This window comes from Physella acuta, unplaced genomic scaffold (genome assembly GCF_028476545.2).
Source record: "Physella acuta isolate Inbredline_101_S28 unplaced genomic scaffold, ASM2847654v3 ptg000095l, whole genome shotgun sequence".
NCBI lineage: Eukaryota > Metazoa > Mollusca > Gastropoda > Physidae > Physella > Physella acuta.
In genome coordinates, this window is record NW_026731615.1 from 367,459 (window position 1) to 384,523 (window position 17,065).

Below are 17,065 nucleotides of genomic sequence, written 5' to 3' on the forward strand. Positions count from 1 at the left end.
GGTGACACCATTAAGTGCCGCACCGGGTGACACCCGACCTCGCTACGCCACTGTTTGAATATATTATTTTACAACAATTTCTGCGATGGCAGAAGCACCTAGAACTTGTGCTGACCATGAGTGACCCCCCCCCCCCCCAGAGTTTCTTCCAGGCATCTCTTGGGGGGGGGGCGGAGCCTCTCCGAAGAAAGTCTACCGCCCTTTCCCCCCCCCCCCCCCACCGAACGAAATGGAATTTATATAGAAAACATACTTTTACCAGTGTCCCCCCTCCCCCCCCCCCCGGAAAATGTTGACCAACCCCCCCCCCCCCGGAAATATCAAGTGCCCCCCCCCCCCCCCCGGAGAAAAAAGAACCACTGCCTCCTCCCCAACCCCCCCCCCCCACCCACCCTGAAAAAATAAAAGTATAAAAATGAAAAAATAAAATCCTGTGTAATATTTGATAGCTATAACTTTAAAATGGAACATTATGACACACCACACAAATAACGTATTATAGAACATTTTATTAGAACATTAACCTCATATTTAAACATAAATTTTTTTAAACACTGCAATATAGGCCTATGAAACATCGCTCTACGTACACCACCGCCCCGCATGGTACAATTTAGCAAATGATAAAGTAGGCCTATTATTGTGGTCCCGGGAGAAGAGGGTTCTCCATAGTCTCGGGAAATCATATAGATCTAGGCTGTTAAGTTATATTATGGTGGGTAATGAATGGTGCAATTTTCGACATTTTCGTTTTAAGACTTGTTCTCAAAAACTACTATATAAGATCTACGTCTTAGTTTAGTCCACGAGTTTGTTATACTTTTTTTTTATCCGATGAACTGTGTGGGTTTTTTTTTCTTCGGTCCCTGCCTTTCCACACTGAAAATAATACTTTTTGCTTGTTACATGGTTAACCCTCCCACATAAAAACGAAAGTCTGACGGCTCTTGGTCCGTCTTGGATTCTAACTTATTGCAACTACTATCGTCATCAATGGATTACTAAGCTTGTCATTAGTACCGGTATCAATGCGCATTTTCTGAACAATCTTTAAATAAGATCTTAACAACAATAATTCAGTATTATTAATTTTTATTTTATAATATAAATACACAATAATTAATATGAAATATAGAACTAATAATAGATACGTGTATCATGATGATTTGTTTTTAAATATGGGCACTCTATTCTGTGCGTATGTTTAAGTGGGTTGTTTATTTTCTGTGTTGATCGGCTGTAGGTATTGCGTGCGGTTACAATCAGGCTTCATTAACAAGATTCTATAAATAAATATGCATTCCACGTGCACTTATAAAAACCACAAACCCTGCTTAGATAAAATAGTATGCTCCATCTACCACATAAGACACCTCGTTACGTGTACAAACTTTAGTTCGATTACTAAAATAATATATCATGCGTGGACGAGGCCGAGGTAGAAGCAATAGAGGAAGAGGCAATGGTAGAGGCAGAGGAAGAGGTTCTCGTGGAAGAGGAGGATCTCGAGGAAGAGGGGGGTCGAGAGGACGGTCTGCATCAAGAAGAAGGGGTAGATTCTCCGGTTCGCGACAAACGAATCAAAACGATGGCCAGACGGATAAAAAAATCGAGTATAATATTGACGAGGATCCAAAATTATTTTTCACCACAACAGCATCCACTGACCAACATTACAAAGCACAGGAAGCAAACCGAACCCGCTACGCAACAACTCTTGCCCTGCTTGTTAAAAACAAGATTCAGGTGACACAAAGTATGTAGAAAATCTAGTTCTTTTATATTTGTACATAACCAAATGTTGAAATATTAATTTTAAATTGATAAATATAAGACTGAAGGTTGACAAATGCTAAGGCGCCTAAGGAAATACATATAATGTAAACTGTTTATAATCTATTTTTTTTCTTTTACAGATGCTTGCATTAAAGCACTTGCTATGGCATGGGCAAGAGGAGATAAAGAGATGGCCTCAGCCTTTCTCACTTTTAGGTCCCAGTTTGGCCTAGTCGAGGTTCTGCGATCTCTGAATATGCTGGATGCTGGTCGTCAAGTGCGTGTGCTGGAAAAAAGGCTCAAAAGTCTTCAGTTGTCGGCAACCAAAGTTAAACCTACAAAGCTGGGTAAACTCAAGTCAGACATTGACAACCTGAACAGGTTAAAGCCCCCTGTAAGAACTTTTCCTAATGTCTAAATCACTCATATTTTTGTCTTGTTTGGTTAAGTTTACAACTTGCAAAGTTAGGGTTGATTTCTATGATTGATGATTGCTGTGGGATAGAACTTTTCATCTTCAGAAAAAATTATTTTGAAGGCCCATATATTTATAGGCCCATGTAGTTTTTGATCTTGCTAAACTCAAAATATTGTTATTTTTCATAAAAGTAATGGGGAACAAAATTTAACAAAGATATTGATAAATTTAAAAATGGAATTTAGCCTGTTTATTACAGTTGTTAACTATTGAAAAATAAATTGTTTTTGTGCCTTCAGGTTGGATCTGCAAGTGGTGCTGTGTGCAAAAATGTAGCCAAGTGGGTGAGAGAATTCTCATTAGAAGACTTAGAGTTTTTTGCTATTCATTTTCCCAAAGAACCATGGAAAAAACTAGCCGATATTTGTCATCTGAATCCAGAAAAGGTTTGTGTCAGCTTCTTACTTCATAAACTTCATGTATTTAAAATATTTGCTACATTAAACAATTAATTAGTACAGTAACGGCGTGAGACTGATTTAACTGTGATTAAAAGAATATATAACACATATTTTTTTATGGTCTGGTCACATCCCTGCTTTTACAATGTCAGTAATCACATTTCATGTCGCAGCTAGTTGGACTCTTTTAAAACTAATGGCACATCTTAGACTATCAGCCTAGCTCTCAGATATATATCTGTAGATTAACAGCTCATAGTCCATGTTGAAAAAAGTGGCATATAAATAGTTATTAACTGTAAGCATGGAGGACAACTTGGAACTATTTTCTTAAAAACTGAGAGGTTAAAAAAAATTGTTTATCAAGTAATTTATTCACTGCCCATAATCCCTACTGGATATGGGGTTTCAACCTAAGATTTCTTATCTTCTGTCCTGGGACATTTTTTCAATTTTATCCTACCTGCTGTTTATTACAAACGAAAAATTTGTATTATTTAAAGTTATTACCTTAATTTTCTAAATTAGATATAGACTAAGCAATGGCTTTAGTTAAAACTATCTTTGGTCGTTTACAGGATTTCCCATCTGCGCCCTGGTTCCTGCCGTACTGCTTCGGTACTGGTCCCCCACCAGAGGGCTCTCTTGTCAGCCATATTCAAGATCTCAAGTCAGAAAGTGTGAATGACCTGGTCAAGCAGCATGATATTCCATACAGTGTGATTAAACAGTTTAAAGATGACCTCACCCCCGAGTCAAAGCAGAGAATCGCAAAATATGAGACCAAGTTGGACACAGTTCTTTGGTAAATTTCTTACCTTTCTTCTTCTTCTTGGTTCTTAATTGTAGTGGTGGTAATGATTTTCTCCAACACAATTAAGTATTACACGTGTTAACACGTTATGCACCATATAGGCCATTCACAAAATGTTTTGCCCATGGTGACAAGTTTTAAAAAGTCGTATTTGATATAACCTCTGTCAGATTTAAATTGACTAATGTTAATTAGTTTAATTTTGATTATGGAAACAAAAAATTTTATTTTGTTAAATTATTTTAAGTGAGAAGTTTTTATTATTAGAATTTATAGTTCTTTTAATTTACTTGTGTTCATGCCTATACCATCACAATGTGATTGTTCTGTTTTACAAAGTTGTAGTGTATATTTATGGTAGTTTCTACATGTACTAAAATTATATGATTGTTATAGTAATGCTCAGAAGTAATCTATAATTGATAGAGCTCTGACTTTTGTGGCTAAATTCTAGGAGGATAATAGGACATTTTAAAGTTCTTAAACTAAAAAAATGCTAAAAATGTTTAAAACACTACCATTATTAGCAAGGTACTTCCAAACTGAATTCGTTCCTTGTAATAATTTTCCACAGTGCAATGCTCACTTGGATTGTGCTTAGAGCAGTAACGATTTCATATTCCCAAAACGTACTACTTTATAACATCATTTTAGTAATTACCTTTTGTAATGCGTGAAAATGAACAATTTAAAAATAACCCTATATACATTCAAACATATTTTTTTTTGCCAAGCTCATCAAGAACATAAAATTACTCATGCAACAGGTACTATGAAGACCTATCATGCCCAGGCACTGACCAGGAAATTTTATCCAGATTAAATGATGGGGCACAGGTTTCTCTTCCTAATGGAAAGCTGCTAGAGCGACTGCTAACCATCTTTCTGCTTCGTCACCCTAATTTAAACCAAAGAGCATGGGATGCTGTTGTTGCTGATGTTGTGTATGAAGGTGAGCCTGAGGGGGAGGTGAACTTTTTTACAAAGTTGATTGAAGTTGCCGAGCCACGCTTGACCTCAATCAGGTAAATGCTAATTTTCTTTTTAGTCTTTACTACCATTTGTTTGAAATTTGTGTTTTTATGTAAGGTTTTTACTGACATTTTAATTTAAAATAAATGTACTGCCAATATCAGCAAACCTACTTTTTTAAAACAGTTTTTCCTTTCACTAGCATTCACTAAAATTTTCTATAGACCTATAAGATTTTTTTATTTTTTTTATTTAATGTCAATTTTTGCTAATGGCATGCTTTCGAAAGTTAGTTTTTCGATTCCTTTGAAAAAATTTTCATAGAAAGTTGTTTAATTATAACCTTATTAAATCAATTTTAGTAAAAAGGGATGGTTGAAGTTACTTTTCAAAGGATATTTCTTTTTGTGTGTGTGTGTGATTTTTAAAGTTTTGTTTCAAAAATAACTTTCTCATTGGAAACATAATGAGTTAGATTACTTGATTAATTAAAACTTTTTCATATAAAATATTATAAATAATTAAGATAATTTCTTTTATATAAAGCTTTCATTTTTTATAACTTAAAAGATTCATATTTTCCATTTCAACATTTGAAATTATTATGCAATAATTCCTCCACAGGCTCAGTCTAGAATCACCAATAGTTGTAATAGGTGATGCATCAGGCTCCATGGAGGTGGCTATAAAAACTAGCACCATCATTGCCAGTCTTCTCACTGCCATCTGCTCTGCCAAGTTAGTCTTCTTTGACACTGAGACTAGAGATGCTCCATTCTTACCCAAAACAGTGGAAGAGGTTGGTAATAGATATATGGTGTTTGTTGATATGGGTTTGTTTATAAGTGGGTGTTCTATTATGATAAATTGATCTTAGTTTATTTGTGCGTTTGTTTATAAGTTTGTGATTGATAAGTACATGCCTCATACTAGGGAAAGTAAAGGTGGCTGGGCATAGTGCTGACCACACTATCCAGTCGTAAGCCTAGGTCATCAAAACATGTGAATTGTACTTCACCTGCCCCCATTGACCATAAGATTCAAAATAGTACTTTACTTATACTTTACATTACTGTCAAGTGTTTAGCAATCAAATTTGCAGAATCCTTAATATTATATCTATTTCACTCACTCATCCACCAGTATATTTATTTCACTCAAGCATCCACCAATATATCTATTTCCCTCAATCACCCACTAATACATGTTTCACTCAATCATCAATACATCTATTTCACTCAATCATCCACCATACAGATGCTGAAATTAGCTGTGACCACCAAAGCTTTAATATATCTATTTCACTCAATCATCCACCAATATCACTCAATCATCCACCATCCAGATGCTGAAATTAGCTGTGACCACCAAAGCTGGTGGAGGGACAGCCCCTGCCGCCTCCCTTTTGCCATTCTACAAGAACAAGGAGGTCGTCAAGACTTTTATAATTGTCACTGATGAGGAGGAGAATGGGGAGGCTGAGAGTTATAGGTAGGTTTTTGTCTTGTATCAGTCGTCTGATGTTATATGTAGTTTAGGTATGTTTTTGCATTGTATCAGTCATCTGTGGTTATAGGTATGTTTTTGTATTGTATCAGTCATATGCAGTTTTAGTTTAGGTATGTTTTTGTATTGTATCAGTCATCTGTGGTTATAGGTATGTTTTTGTATTGTATCAGTCATATGTAGTTATAGGTATGTTTTTGTATTGTATCAGTCATATGTAGTCATAGGTATGTTTTTGTATTGTGACAGTCTTATATAGTTATAGGTATGTTTTTGTCTTGTATCAGTCATATGTAGTTTTAGTTTAGGTATGTTTTTGTATTGTATCAGTCATATGTAGTTATAGTATAAGTGTGTTTTTGTATTGTGTCAGTCATATGTAGTTATAGTTTCGGTATGTTTTTGTCTTGTATCAGTCATCTGTGGTTATAGTTATGTTTTTGTATTTTATCTGTCATCTTAGTATCTGAAACTCTTAAACAGGAGTCCAACATTATTGAAATTCTTACCTCCATGAAATCAACTTTTTAACATCATGTATCATGTAGCCATAGTAATGTAGCAACCTTGACCTTTTGATCAGGTCATTCATAAAAACATGGTGCATACAAATGCTGGCATTGACCAGAAATAGACCACAAATGTGTACTTTTTGTAGACTTTTAATTACCATGTCTATACTTACACATCTAGATTGTCTTACTCTACACTTACATTACAAGGTTTGTTAACTCTATACTTACCCCTCTAGGTTTTTTAACTCTATACTTACATATCTAGGTTTTTTAAACTCTATACTTACACCTCTAGGTTTTTTTAAACTCTATACTTACACATCTAGGTTTTTTAACTCTATACTTACACATCTAGATTGTCTTACTCTATACTTACATCACTAGGTTTGTTAACTCTATACTTACACCCAGAGCCGGCGTTAGGAATACGCAGGGCCTAGTGCCAACCATCCGCGCGGGGCCTTTCCATTATATATATATATATATATATATATATATATATATATATATATATATATATATATGTATAAAGGCCTATATAATGTGATGTACACATAATAACACAAATGTTTTGGAGTTTATAAGCTAATGTCAAACTTTCCACTATAATAACAGATTTTTATCTCTCCCATGTATTAACCCAATGTACGTAGTTTTTTTTTCTTTGCTGAGATTTTAAATCACTTTTGACAGTTATGTAATTCATACCAAATCACTTAAGAAAATTTAATCACGTGCCGAATAATTAGGAAAATAAAGTTTACAATACAGCGAAATCGGCCTGATGTATCAAAAACAGTATAGACTTCAAAATTTGTTTAGAATTCATACAATATTTTAAAACCAAAAACATTATTGTTTTAATTATTGAACGGATGAATCCTTAAGGTGACACAACATAACAACAGTTTTAACTTTCTTCCAAAAAATAATAATAAATCACTCTGTTTAATGCCGCCTGATATAGATCCTAAGGCGCCCCCCCCCCCTCGTCGCCCTCCTCCCACCCCTCTGCACGCAAGTGAATGTTAATTTTGTTATACCGGCCTACATATAGAGTTTCTTCCAGGCATCTCTTCGGGGGAGGGGGGGGGGAAGACAAGCCCCCCCCCCCCCCCCCCCCCCCCGAAAACGAAATGAAATTTATATAATTTCCCGAAAATTTCAAGTGCCCCTTTCCCCCGGAGAAAAAAAGTCTGGAAGAAACACTGTACATATACGACTTTATACGACATCTACAACAAGAAAATCAGGACTAGAGTTCATCAGGTCACTAACTGTCTACTACAGACATCCCGTCTGCTCACTAAAAGGACGTCTTCATCGGTCCGCATACAATAGGGTATCTCTTTACGTCGTGGGCTAATTCTCGACCGCCATCTCCTGTCAGCTCAGGTCAAATGCCAGGCGATCGTACCCTACACAAAGGGGAGGTGTGACACTATTTTTGTATCGAATTACGGCCTGTCCCAGTTCAGGGGGACTCACCAACATCGACCGTGGCCTCAGTTATAACAATCAACAACGTCGGCATTCGACCATTTAGTTTTTCCCAATTGAATTCAGCAACACTTTTTTTAAGTTTACGAAGTAATTCAGACAACAATGACATTGCTGAAGCGCGGGGCCCCTTCAAGCGCGGGGCCTATGGCGACCGCCCCGTTCGCCACCCCCTAACGCCGGCTCTGCTTACACCACTAGGTTATTTTAACTCTATACTTACACCTCTAGGTTTTTTAACTCTGTACTTACACATCTAGGTTTTTTACTCTATACTTACACCTCTTGGTTTTTTTTAACTCCATACTTAAACATCTAGGTTGTTTAACTCTATACTTACACCTCTAGGTTTTTTAACTCTATACTTACACAGCTAGGTTTTTTTAACTCTATACTTACACATCTAGGTTTTTTAACTCTATACTTACACATCTAGGTTTTTTAACTCTATACTTACACATCTAGGTTTGTTAACTATATACTTACACATCTAGGTTTTTTTAACTCTATACTTACACATCTAGGTTTTTTAACTCTTTACTTACACCTCTTGTTTTTTTTTAACTCTATACATATACCTCTGGGTTTGTTAACTGTTTTATTTGTACTTACACGTGTAGGTTTGCACCCCTGTACAAGAAGTACTATGAGGAGGTTTACCCCGCCCATCTGGTCTTTGTCTCCTTCCTGAGAGGTCAGCACGCCCAGGGGCAGATGGTCACCGAACTCAACGAGATTGGCTTCCACCCCAAGCAGCTTCGGCTGGAAGGGTCAAGGCCAGACCTGACCAAGTTGGATGACCTGTTTGCCCAGCTTTCTGCTGTGAAACTTCCTCTTTCCAGGAGCAGCTGGAGGAGGCTGAGTCCATTTTGATGGAGCAGGGGGTGTGCAAGTTGTTTGAGATGATGAAGGTGGCTGATGGGTATAAAACTAATGATCAGGGGAGTTAATTTTAGTTTGCATGTAGAAGAAATACGTGATTGAGAGTGATTTAGTTGATTTGAAGTTAGTTTAAATGAAAATAAGTTTTGTATATGTTTTAAGTTTATATGTACTAGTACAAGCACAATATTTTTAAAATACTCTAAGCATTAACTATTTGTTTTTAGATTATTGAACTGTGATATTTACATTTTTTTAACCTTTTTATCATTAAAACTTTTTTTTTTAATCACGAGCCTGATATTGTTTTGATGTTAATGTGTTGTATTAAGTGCAAGGCTGACAAAGATGACTGACTTTCAATCACCCACTACCCCTCTTCCTATCTATCCACTTTCAACTATGACATTCCTAAACTGCTTGTTAGTTAGACCACTGAGAAAAAATATTAATCACCGGAGTTGACACAGGTAAAATATTGCCACATTTAACTGACCCATGTTTTGTTGTCCAAAATAAAATAACATTTACGAATAGTTAAACATCTCCTTGCATAACAAAACCATTTAAAAAATTCAATATTTTACTATATAGTCAGGTGTCCGTCCATCGTCGCCCGTCCCCTCCCCCCAACCCCGTGAAAAAGATGCTTAAAAGAAACACACTCCACGATGGTTTTTGACATCCAAATTGAAACTGGACTCTGCGAACTAGTGTCGCTTGAAAATGTTGAATCACATGAAACCACAATTAAATGTTTTAAAATCGTAATGGGGAAAAAATTGAAACCCACGTCTATTGTCAGGTACGATCACCTATCTCAATTATGTATATATCTATCCCAGTAGCGTAGCGAGGGGGGGGGGGGGACATATGTCCCCGGGTGCCGACCTTAGGGGGCGCCAAAATATACATATATTGAAACTGATGTGTAAATAAATATGGAGATTTGTTTGTGAACCACCCATAACAAATCCTGCGCACGCCACCGTGCTTTGTGATGTAATCTGTGTGTAATCACTTTGACAGTATATCACGATATACCACTATTTATACCATCGTCCCCTAAGCTTGCTGCAGTAGCGTAGCGAGGGGGTGCGGGGGGACATATGTCCCCGGGCGCCGACCTTAGGGGGCGCCGACCTTAGGGGGCGCCAAAATGGGTTGGAAAAATAAATTGAAAGGTTGAGGGGGGTGCAAATCGATAGGAAAGTTTGAAGGGGGGGGGTGCAAATGGAAATCTCGAGGGGGGGATGCAAATCAAAATCTCGAGGGGGGGGTTGCAAATAGAAAAGTTTGTCCCCGGGCGCCGGGAAGGGTCGCTACGCCTCTGGCTTGCTGTTAAATGTCTTACCAACAGTCAACTCTTGTATCACATAGGCTTATAGTAAATCTGATTCTCCACATGTTTAGGACACATTATTTACACATGTCCTTCGTATCCACAAAGATTTAAGAGCATGACAAAACTAAAACAATCCTTTAAAGAACTGATGGTCATTAGCAGAGTCGAAATTTTGCGCAATAAAATGTCATTAAGGGGAGGGAATTTCCAGTGGACAAATTATTTATTTCTGTGACGCCGTTTCAAAGAATGGCGGGGAGGGAGGGGGGGGGGGGGTTAAAAACGCATTGTCTTAAGTGAGCATAATAAGAGAATAGAGTACCCTTTCGAATCTTACTGTCCATGGGCAGGTGAAGTAGAGTTTACCTATTTAATTGGTGGAGATAATGCGACCAGAACTATGCCCAGACAGTAGCGTAGCGAGGGGGTGGGGGGTACATATGTCCCGGGCGCCGACCTTAGGGGGCGCCAAAATGGGTTGGGAAAATAAATTGAAAGGTTGAGGGGGGTGCAAATCAAAATCTTGAGGGGGGGGGGGTGCAAATCGAAATCTTGAGGGGGGTGCAAATCGAAAAGTTTGTCCCAGGGCGCCGGAAAGGGTCGCTACGCCTCTGTGCCCAGCCGCCTTTACTCTCCCTAACGTGAGTCAAGTACTATCAGAGCTGATGAACTCGAGACTTTCGGGTTAGCAGTCGAACGCTCTACCGGTTAACCATGCCACCCCTCGTGTAAAATAAACCAACACCAACCTATAGTTTAAACCAACACCAACCTATAGTTTAAACCAACACCAACCTATAGTTTAAACCAACACAAACCTATAGTTTAAACCAACACCAACCTATAGTTTAAACCAACACAAACCTATAGTTTAAACCAACACCAACCTATAGTTTAAACCAACACAAACCTATAGTTTAAACCAACACCAACCTATAGTTTAAACCAACACAAACCTATAGTTTAAACCAACAGCAACCTATAGTTTAAACCAACACCAACCTGTAGTTTAAACCAACATCAACCTATAGTTTAAACCAACACCAACCTATAGTTTAAACCAACACCAACCTATAGTTTAAACCAACACCAACCTATAGTTTAAACCAACACCAACCTATAGTTTAAACCAACACCAACCTATAGTTTAAACCAACACCATTTCTTTTTTATAAAACTCCACTGTTACAACAGTAAAATAACACCAACTTATATAGGGGTCGTCCATAAATGACGTCACACTCGTAGGGGGAAGGGGATCCGTAATTTTGTGACGGTGTGTGATGAGGAGGGGGGGGGGGGTGTTCAGATGCTGTGACGTCACACTTTTGCATTATAAAAATGCAATGTTAGAAAACGAATTTTAGCCGTTATTTCGCGTTTTAGAAAACGGTTTTTAATAAATTGTAATAGGAATTGATCGAAATACTCTATGTTGACAGAGTTCTGATAAGATTTTTTTAAAAATATCGATGTTTTAAGAAAAATTCATCAGCAATTTTGAGGGGGGGGGGGGGGTCGTAGACTGAGGTGTGACGTCATTTTAAGGGGGGGGTCTGGCTTTTTGTGACGACGTGTGACGGAGGGAAAGGGGAGGTCATTTATGGATGACCCAATATCACAAATATATAAACGAACACACCAATAAAATAATTTTTCACGTACACGAAGGACTATAAACTATGAAGCCTATAAATTGAAAGTTCGCCACCCTTGAATAGGTCGCTACGCCTATTTGTAAAGGACAGTATTTGATCATACACAGAGCCGCAATTAGCCATGTGCTCAAATTCATAACCACTTTTTAAACATACAAAATGGGGCCGCTAAAAGAGTTTCTTCCAGGCATCTCTTCGTCTACCTCTTTCCCCCTCCCCCGTAACGAAATAGAATTTATATAGAAAATATACATTTTTACAAGTGTCTTTGTGCCACCCCCCCTCCTATACAGTGTCGCCCGGTGCGGTCCGCACCCCCCCCCCCCCCCCCCCCCCAGCCTCGCGACACCTTTGAATGGACACTATATTCTTCAAAATCATAATTCAACGTGATGTATAAGAAGGGGAATGTGGCGGGGGAGGGGAAGAAATTTCGCATATGAACTTAGTAGAGCCGGTTACGGCTCCTGAAGCCGTGGAGGTGGAGCCTGGACAGCAGTTCCCCGGCTGGTTGGGTGTAGAGGATCACTTTAATCCGGCTCCGATATTGAATCCGTGAACCTGTGCTATCGCACGACATAATATCAAGCGGCGAGGGCCAACAGAGGATTAGAGTTACGCCGCCTGGAGTCTCAGCTTTCCCCCTTCGGTAATGCTCGGGTTTTGTCGGAGGCGGGGCCCGACGGCCATTAGTACTTGCTATGACCACGGAGTGGCTTAGTCCTGCCCTTTGTAGGGGAGATCACTCTTGTTATAATACCGATAACTCTTGCTATAAATTTACGTTGTACCTCTATGGGGAGCTTAACCTATCGGAGACGGTTCGACGATCTGTTTAATTTTTTTTTATTTAGAATCTGTGCGTTTCATGCTGCGAAAAGGCATTCAATGTTATAATATTGATTAACAAAGATAAACCGGTGTGACCAACCAAACTTGAGTTAAACATACCCCTCCTCCCCCTCCCTCACTAAAATAAAACTTAGTACACAACAGCGGACTACTAGACCCTTTTTTTCATAACCAGTTGAAAAACACCACGCGCTAAAAAATCGTTGAAAGTTACCAAAAGTCTGGGGCATTGGTGACGTCGTTCGTTTAGTCACTTTTTTTTTTTTCAATTTGTGTGATTGTTCTTATATATTATTCATCTGGCAATTTCCGTGCGCAAGGGATAGTCACTTCAGAAAGTGTTGATTAGTCAAAAAGAAATTGTTTGCTGATGCTGGATTACTTCCCTTAAAATTTCCGCTCCTGTCGTCGTTAAGGACTGAACCAATAATTGCATCGCAGTAGAAGGAAGCTGGGAGACAACTGAACGATGGATTAATTTCAAGTCAATTGGATTATGCTAATAAGCAGGGTATAAATTCGGTAGGAAATTTACGACAAACCAGAAGTTGAACACACGTGGAAAGTGGGCGATAAGTTCATATTTATTTTTATAAATTATAGCTTCACATACGTTTTTAAAAATATAATTTTATACTCAAACTCGAATTATGATTTTATCCGACACATCGTTTTCTTCTGCTTCTTCGCAATCATCGATGTCGGATTCCTCTTCTCCTGGGGCGTGTTTATATTATTCACCTCCAAGACAGTTAAAAACTAAAAGCAGACACCGAAACGACAAGAAGTCGAATTATAAACACGTTCCTCATAGCCTCAAACCCGCGCATCTTGTTGCTAAGCGTAACGCGCGGGAAAGGAGCCGCGTCCAAGCAGTCAACTTGGCTTTTTCTAGGCTAAGGAAACACGTCCCTTTTGAACCTCGCCACAAGAGACTTTCAAAAGTGAAAACCCTTCGAGTCGCCATCGACTACATCCAACACCTGCAACAGCTGATCGACCGACATGACAACATTCTCGACGCGCCAACAACAACGTCTGATTTCCGAGGTTGCCAGATTTTTCAAACATGTGATTTCAAACCAGAAACAGACGGCACAACTCGTGAAGCTAATTTAGCCTTACATCGCTCTTCTTCTGTAAGTGAAATACCATCATCCCAAACCTCAAAACGCCATCTTTCTTTTTTACCGAAACCTACGCCCTGCAACGAATGTCCAAGTGGTCAAAATATCCATAATTCCGAAATCATCAATGCCTCATTTCCTGGCAACAACTTTACCCAAAGACAGCTAAATTTCCAAAATGGATTCGTTCCTTGTAATAATTTTCAACATTGCAATCCTTACATGGATTGTGTTCGCAGCAGTGACGAAAGCGTCATTCCATATCCCCAAAACCTACTACAGATGTCGCCACCGTACAAACCGTGGACCGCCATTGACGCTACGAAGTCATACACTAATAATTTCATCTGCGGAAACTACTGTTCGTCTTCTACGTCTTTCGACCAGTCCGGTGTTTTTATCGAGGTATCAGAGTATCAAAATTACAGAGGTAGCTGCGATAAAAACTACAATACACATCAAAACAGATATCTTCCATCTTTGCCAATAGCAACCATCATAGACGGTAGCAGATTTGCAGTTCCTGAAATAGAAACCAACAAAACCGGAAGTTGCGTGCTGACGACTTTGAGCAGTGACGGACGGTAGTAACAAATGAAGGTATGTTCCTTGATTAAGACGCATTAGTTTGTTTACTTAATTAACTAAAACACTTTTTAGCAAGCTTTTACTTAGGTCCAAAGTTTCTTCCAGGCATCTCTTAAAAAAAAACGTCCCCATGGAATAGAATTTATAGTCTCGGATGCCTTTGGGGGGGGGGGGGGGGGCGAAGAGGGGGGGAATAGAAGTCTTCGGTTCCTTGGGGTGTGGGGAATACAAGTCTTGGATGCATTTTAGGGAGCTAGGTCGGGCCAATGTGTAGCAACGTCCACATTTTGAATGTAACATCCAAGTTCTACAATGTTAAAAGAAAGAAGAAACGTTTGTATACAAAATGTATAGGCCTACAATTTAACATCAGTGCACGCGTTTTGAAGAAAACCATGTTTATCAGGTTATTAAATCACTGTATCTGTATATAGATTGTGGGCTACTTATGCGGTAAGCAAGGGAAGAATGAGAACGTAAATAGTGGTAAAAATGTCATGTGGCCTTAAAAGTAAGTAAAGTTTTCTTTCAAACCGTCTATGGGGCAAGTGAAGTGGAGTTCACCTGTTTCTGTGACCTCGGCATATGTAAAGATTGTGTGGTCAGCGCCATGCCCAGCCGCCTTTACTCTCCCTAACGTGAGTTGGGTACCCAACAAAGCTGGGTGGACTCAGAAACGTTCTACTTCCATGAACCCGGATTCGAACTTAAGACTATCGGGTTAGCAGCCTAGCGCTCTACTGCTGGGTGATGTGGCCCTTTACCACTAATTATAAAGTGGACGCGTAGGGACAGGAGGGAGGGTCTAAATTTCCAAAAAAATGTGGACGTCACAAAAGGATATCCACTTATTACAAAAGTTAGTTGTAACTCAGAGCTAAACATTAATTTAACAAACAAAAATCATACTTTGCCGGCCAGCAGTGTTCATTAAAAAATAACAGCTAATTTATCAAATTCGATTTTTACACAGGGTCGGCGCTACCTATAAGGCGAACTAGGCGGCCGCCTAGGGCGCTGTCCATGGAGGGGGGGGGGGGCGCAAAAATGTGAAATCGCCATTATTAAAAAGTACGTAATAATTGATAATTTTCATTATATTACATTAACTATATACATTAACTATATACAAAGGCGTAACGTTCTATGTAGGTGCCCAGGACGAACTATCAATTTTGCGCCCCATCTTGCGCGTTGGTGAAAATGCGCACCCAACTCTCTCATTTGAAAAGGTCGGGGCGCTTTTTAACCAGAGTTTCATCCGGAGGGGGGGGGGGGTAGAGATGCCTGGAAGAAACTCGTTTTTAACAGTCACTTTGCCTATTTATTTTGTTGTCACACAATTGATGTAGAAAACAAATAAGTCTGTAATGCCAAGTAGCAGTCCACATTCTTTATTTCCACTGTATATAATTTATGTAATGAGCTCTTTATAATATTACCTATCACGTTTACGCCCTTTTTGTGTCGGCGCATAACGCAGGCCGTTTAGGGAGGGGAGGGGGGGGGGGACAAAATCCGACAAAACATTCTATTTTTTGCACCTTGATAGAAAAGTGGTTTTGTAAAAACAAAAAACTAATCGATTGCAGCAGTGATTGTTCTACAGTAACTAAAACACACTGTTGCGTAAACTACATAAGTTGTAGTATGAAAAATAGCAAATCTTTAAACCATTTCTATGACTCATTCTCTCCTTTAAATAGTCGAATCGGGGTGCCGATAACACTAATTAAAATAGTTTTTTACTAAGCGAATTAAAACTAAGAATTCTTCTCTTAAAAATTATTAAAATTAAGCTTCCTGACAAATGACTAAGCTATAAAAAGGAGTTAATTCCAAATTAATAGTATAAATGCAAAAAATAAAAAAAATAAAGGAAACTTGATATGTGTAATGGTTTGATTGATTCAAGGTCTTTGACCAACTTGCCTAATAAGAAGGAACACTGTTATTCATAATTTTCGTTGGGCGCAAATAAGAAATTTTCAAAATTGATTACTCCAGGCCAGAAATGAGTTCGAGCCTATCTCCAGAGGCGTAGCGAGGGGGGGGGGTGCGGACCGCACCGGGTGACACCATTTAGGGGGGTGACATTAAGGCAAAAAATAGCAAAATATTTAGAGAAAAACTTGAGGGGGGGGGTGCAAATCGAAAACTTGGGGGGGGGGGGGTGCAAATCGAAAGTTTGATGGGGATGGGGGGGGTGGTTGCAAATAAAAAAAATTGAAAGTTTGTTCCCGGGAAGGGTCGCTACGCCTCTGGGGGTGACACCATTAAGTGCCGCACCGGGTGACACCCGACCTCGCTACGCCACTGCCTATCTCTGTGTGTTTTTTGTCTCATCATGGACATACTTTGCAATGAAATGATTTAATTTAGAATTTAGTTAATTTTTTAAAATAAGTTTTGCCTAGGGCGCTAAATAACCTGGCGCCGGCACTGTTGTTACAAAAAATATACACCATTTCATTATCTCTGCGTGGCGTACATAAATAACGTCACATTCGTAGGAAGAAAAAAAAAAGGGGGGGGGTCCCGTAATTTTGTGATGACGTGTGTTGGTAATGAGGTTTTGCATTTTAAAACAAGTTAATAAAAAGTCTAGTGACAAGTTTGTTTTTAAAAAATGTGAAAAAATGATTAGGCCT

The 17,065-nt window shown here is 38.8% G+C and overlaps 2 protein-coding genes across 2 annotated transcripts; both read left to right on the top strand.

Moving 5' to 3' along the window:
* The first annotated feature begins 1,240 nt into the window (after positions 1-1,240).
* On the top strand, positions 1,241-9,110 carry LOC131929772 (uncharacterized). Its single transcript, XM_059286140.1, is given in 9 exon segments — positions 1,241-1,756; positions 1,917-2,170; positions 2,494-2,640; positions 3,234-3,460; positions 4,237-4,494; positions 5,066-5,240; positions 5,787-5,932; positions 8,583-8,784; positions 8,787-9,110. Coding segments are annotated over 9 exon segments (1,872 nt in total). The 5' UTR covers positions 1,241-1,419; the 3' UTR covers positions 8,913-9,110.
* Positions 9,111-13,397: 4,287 nt separating this feature from the next.
* Positions 13,398-14,414, top strand: LOC131929752 (helix-loop-helix protein 4-like). Its single transcript, XM_059286102.1, has one exon. The coding sequence runs from the start codon at positions 13,398-13,400 to the stop codon at positions 14,412-14,414; it is 1,017 nt and encodes a 338-aa protein (XP_059142085.1).
* Positions 14,415-17,065: the final 2,651 nt, after the last annotated feature.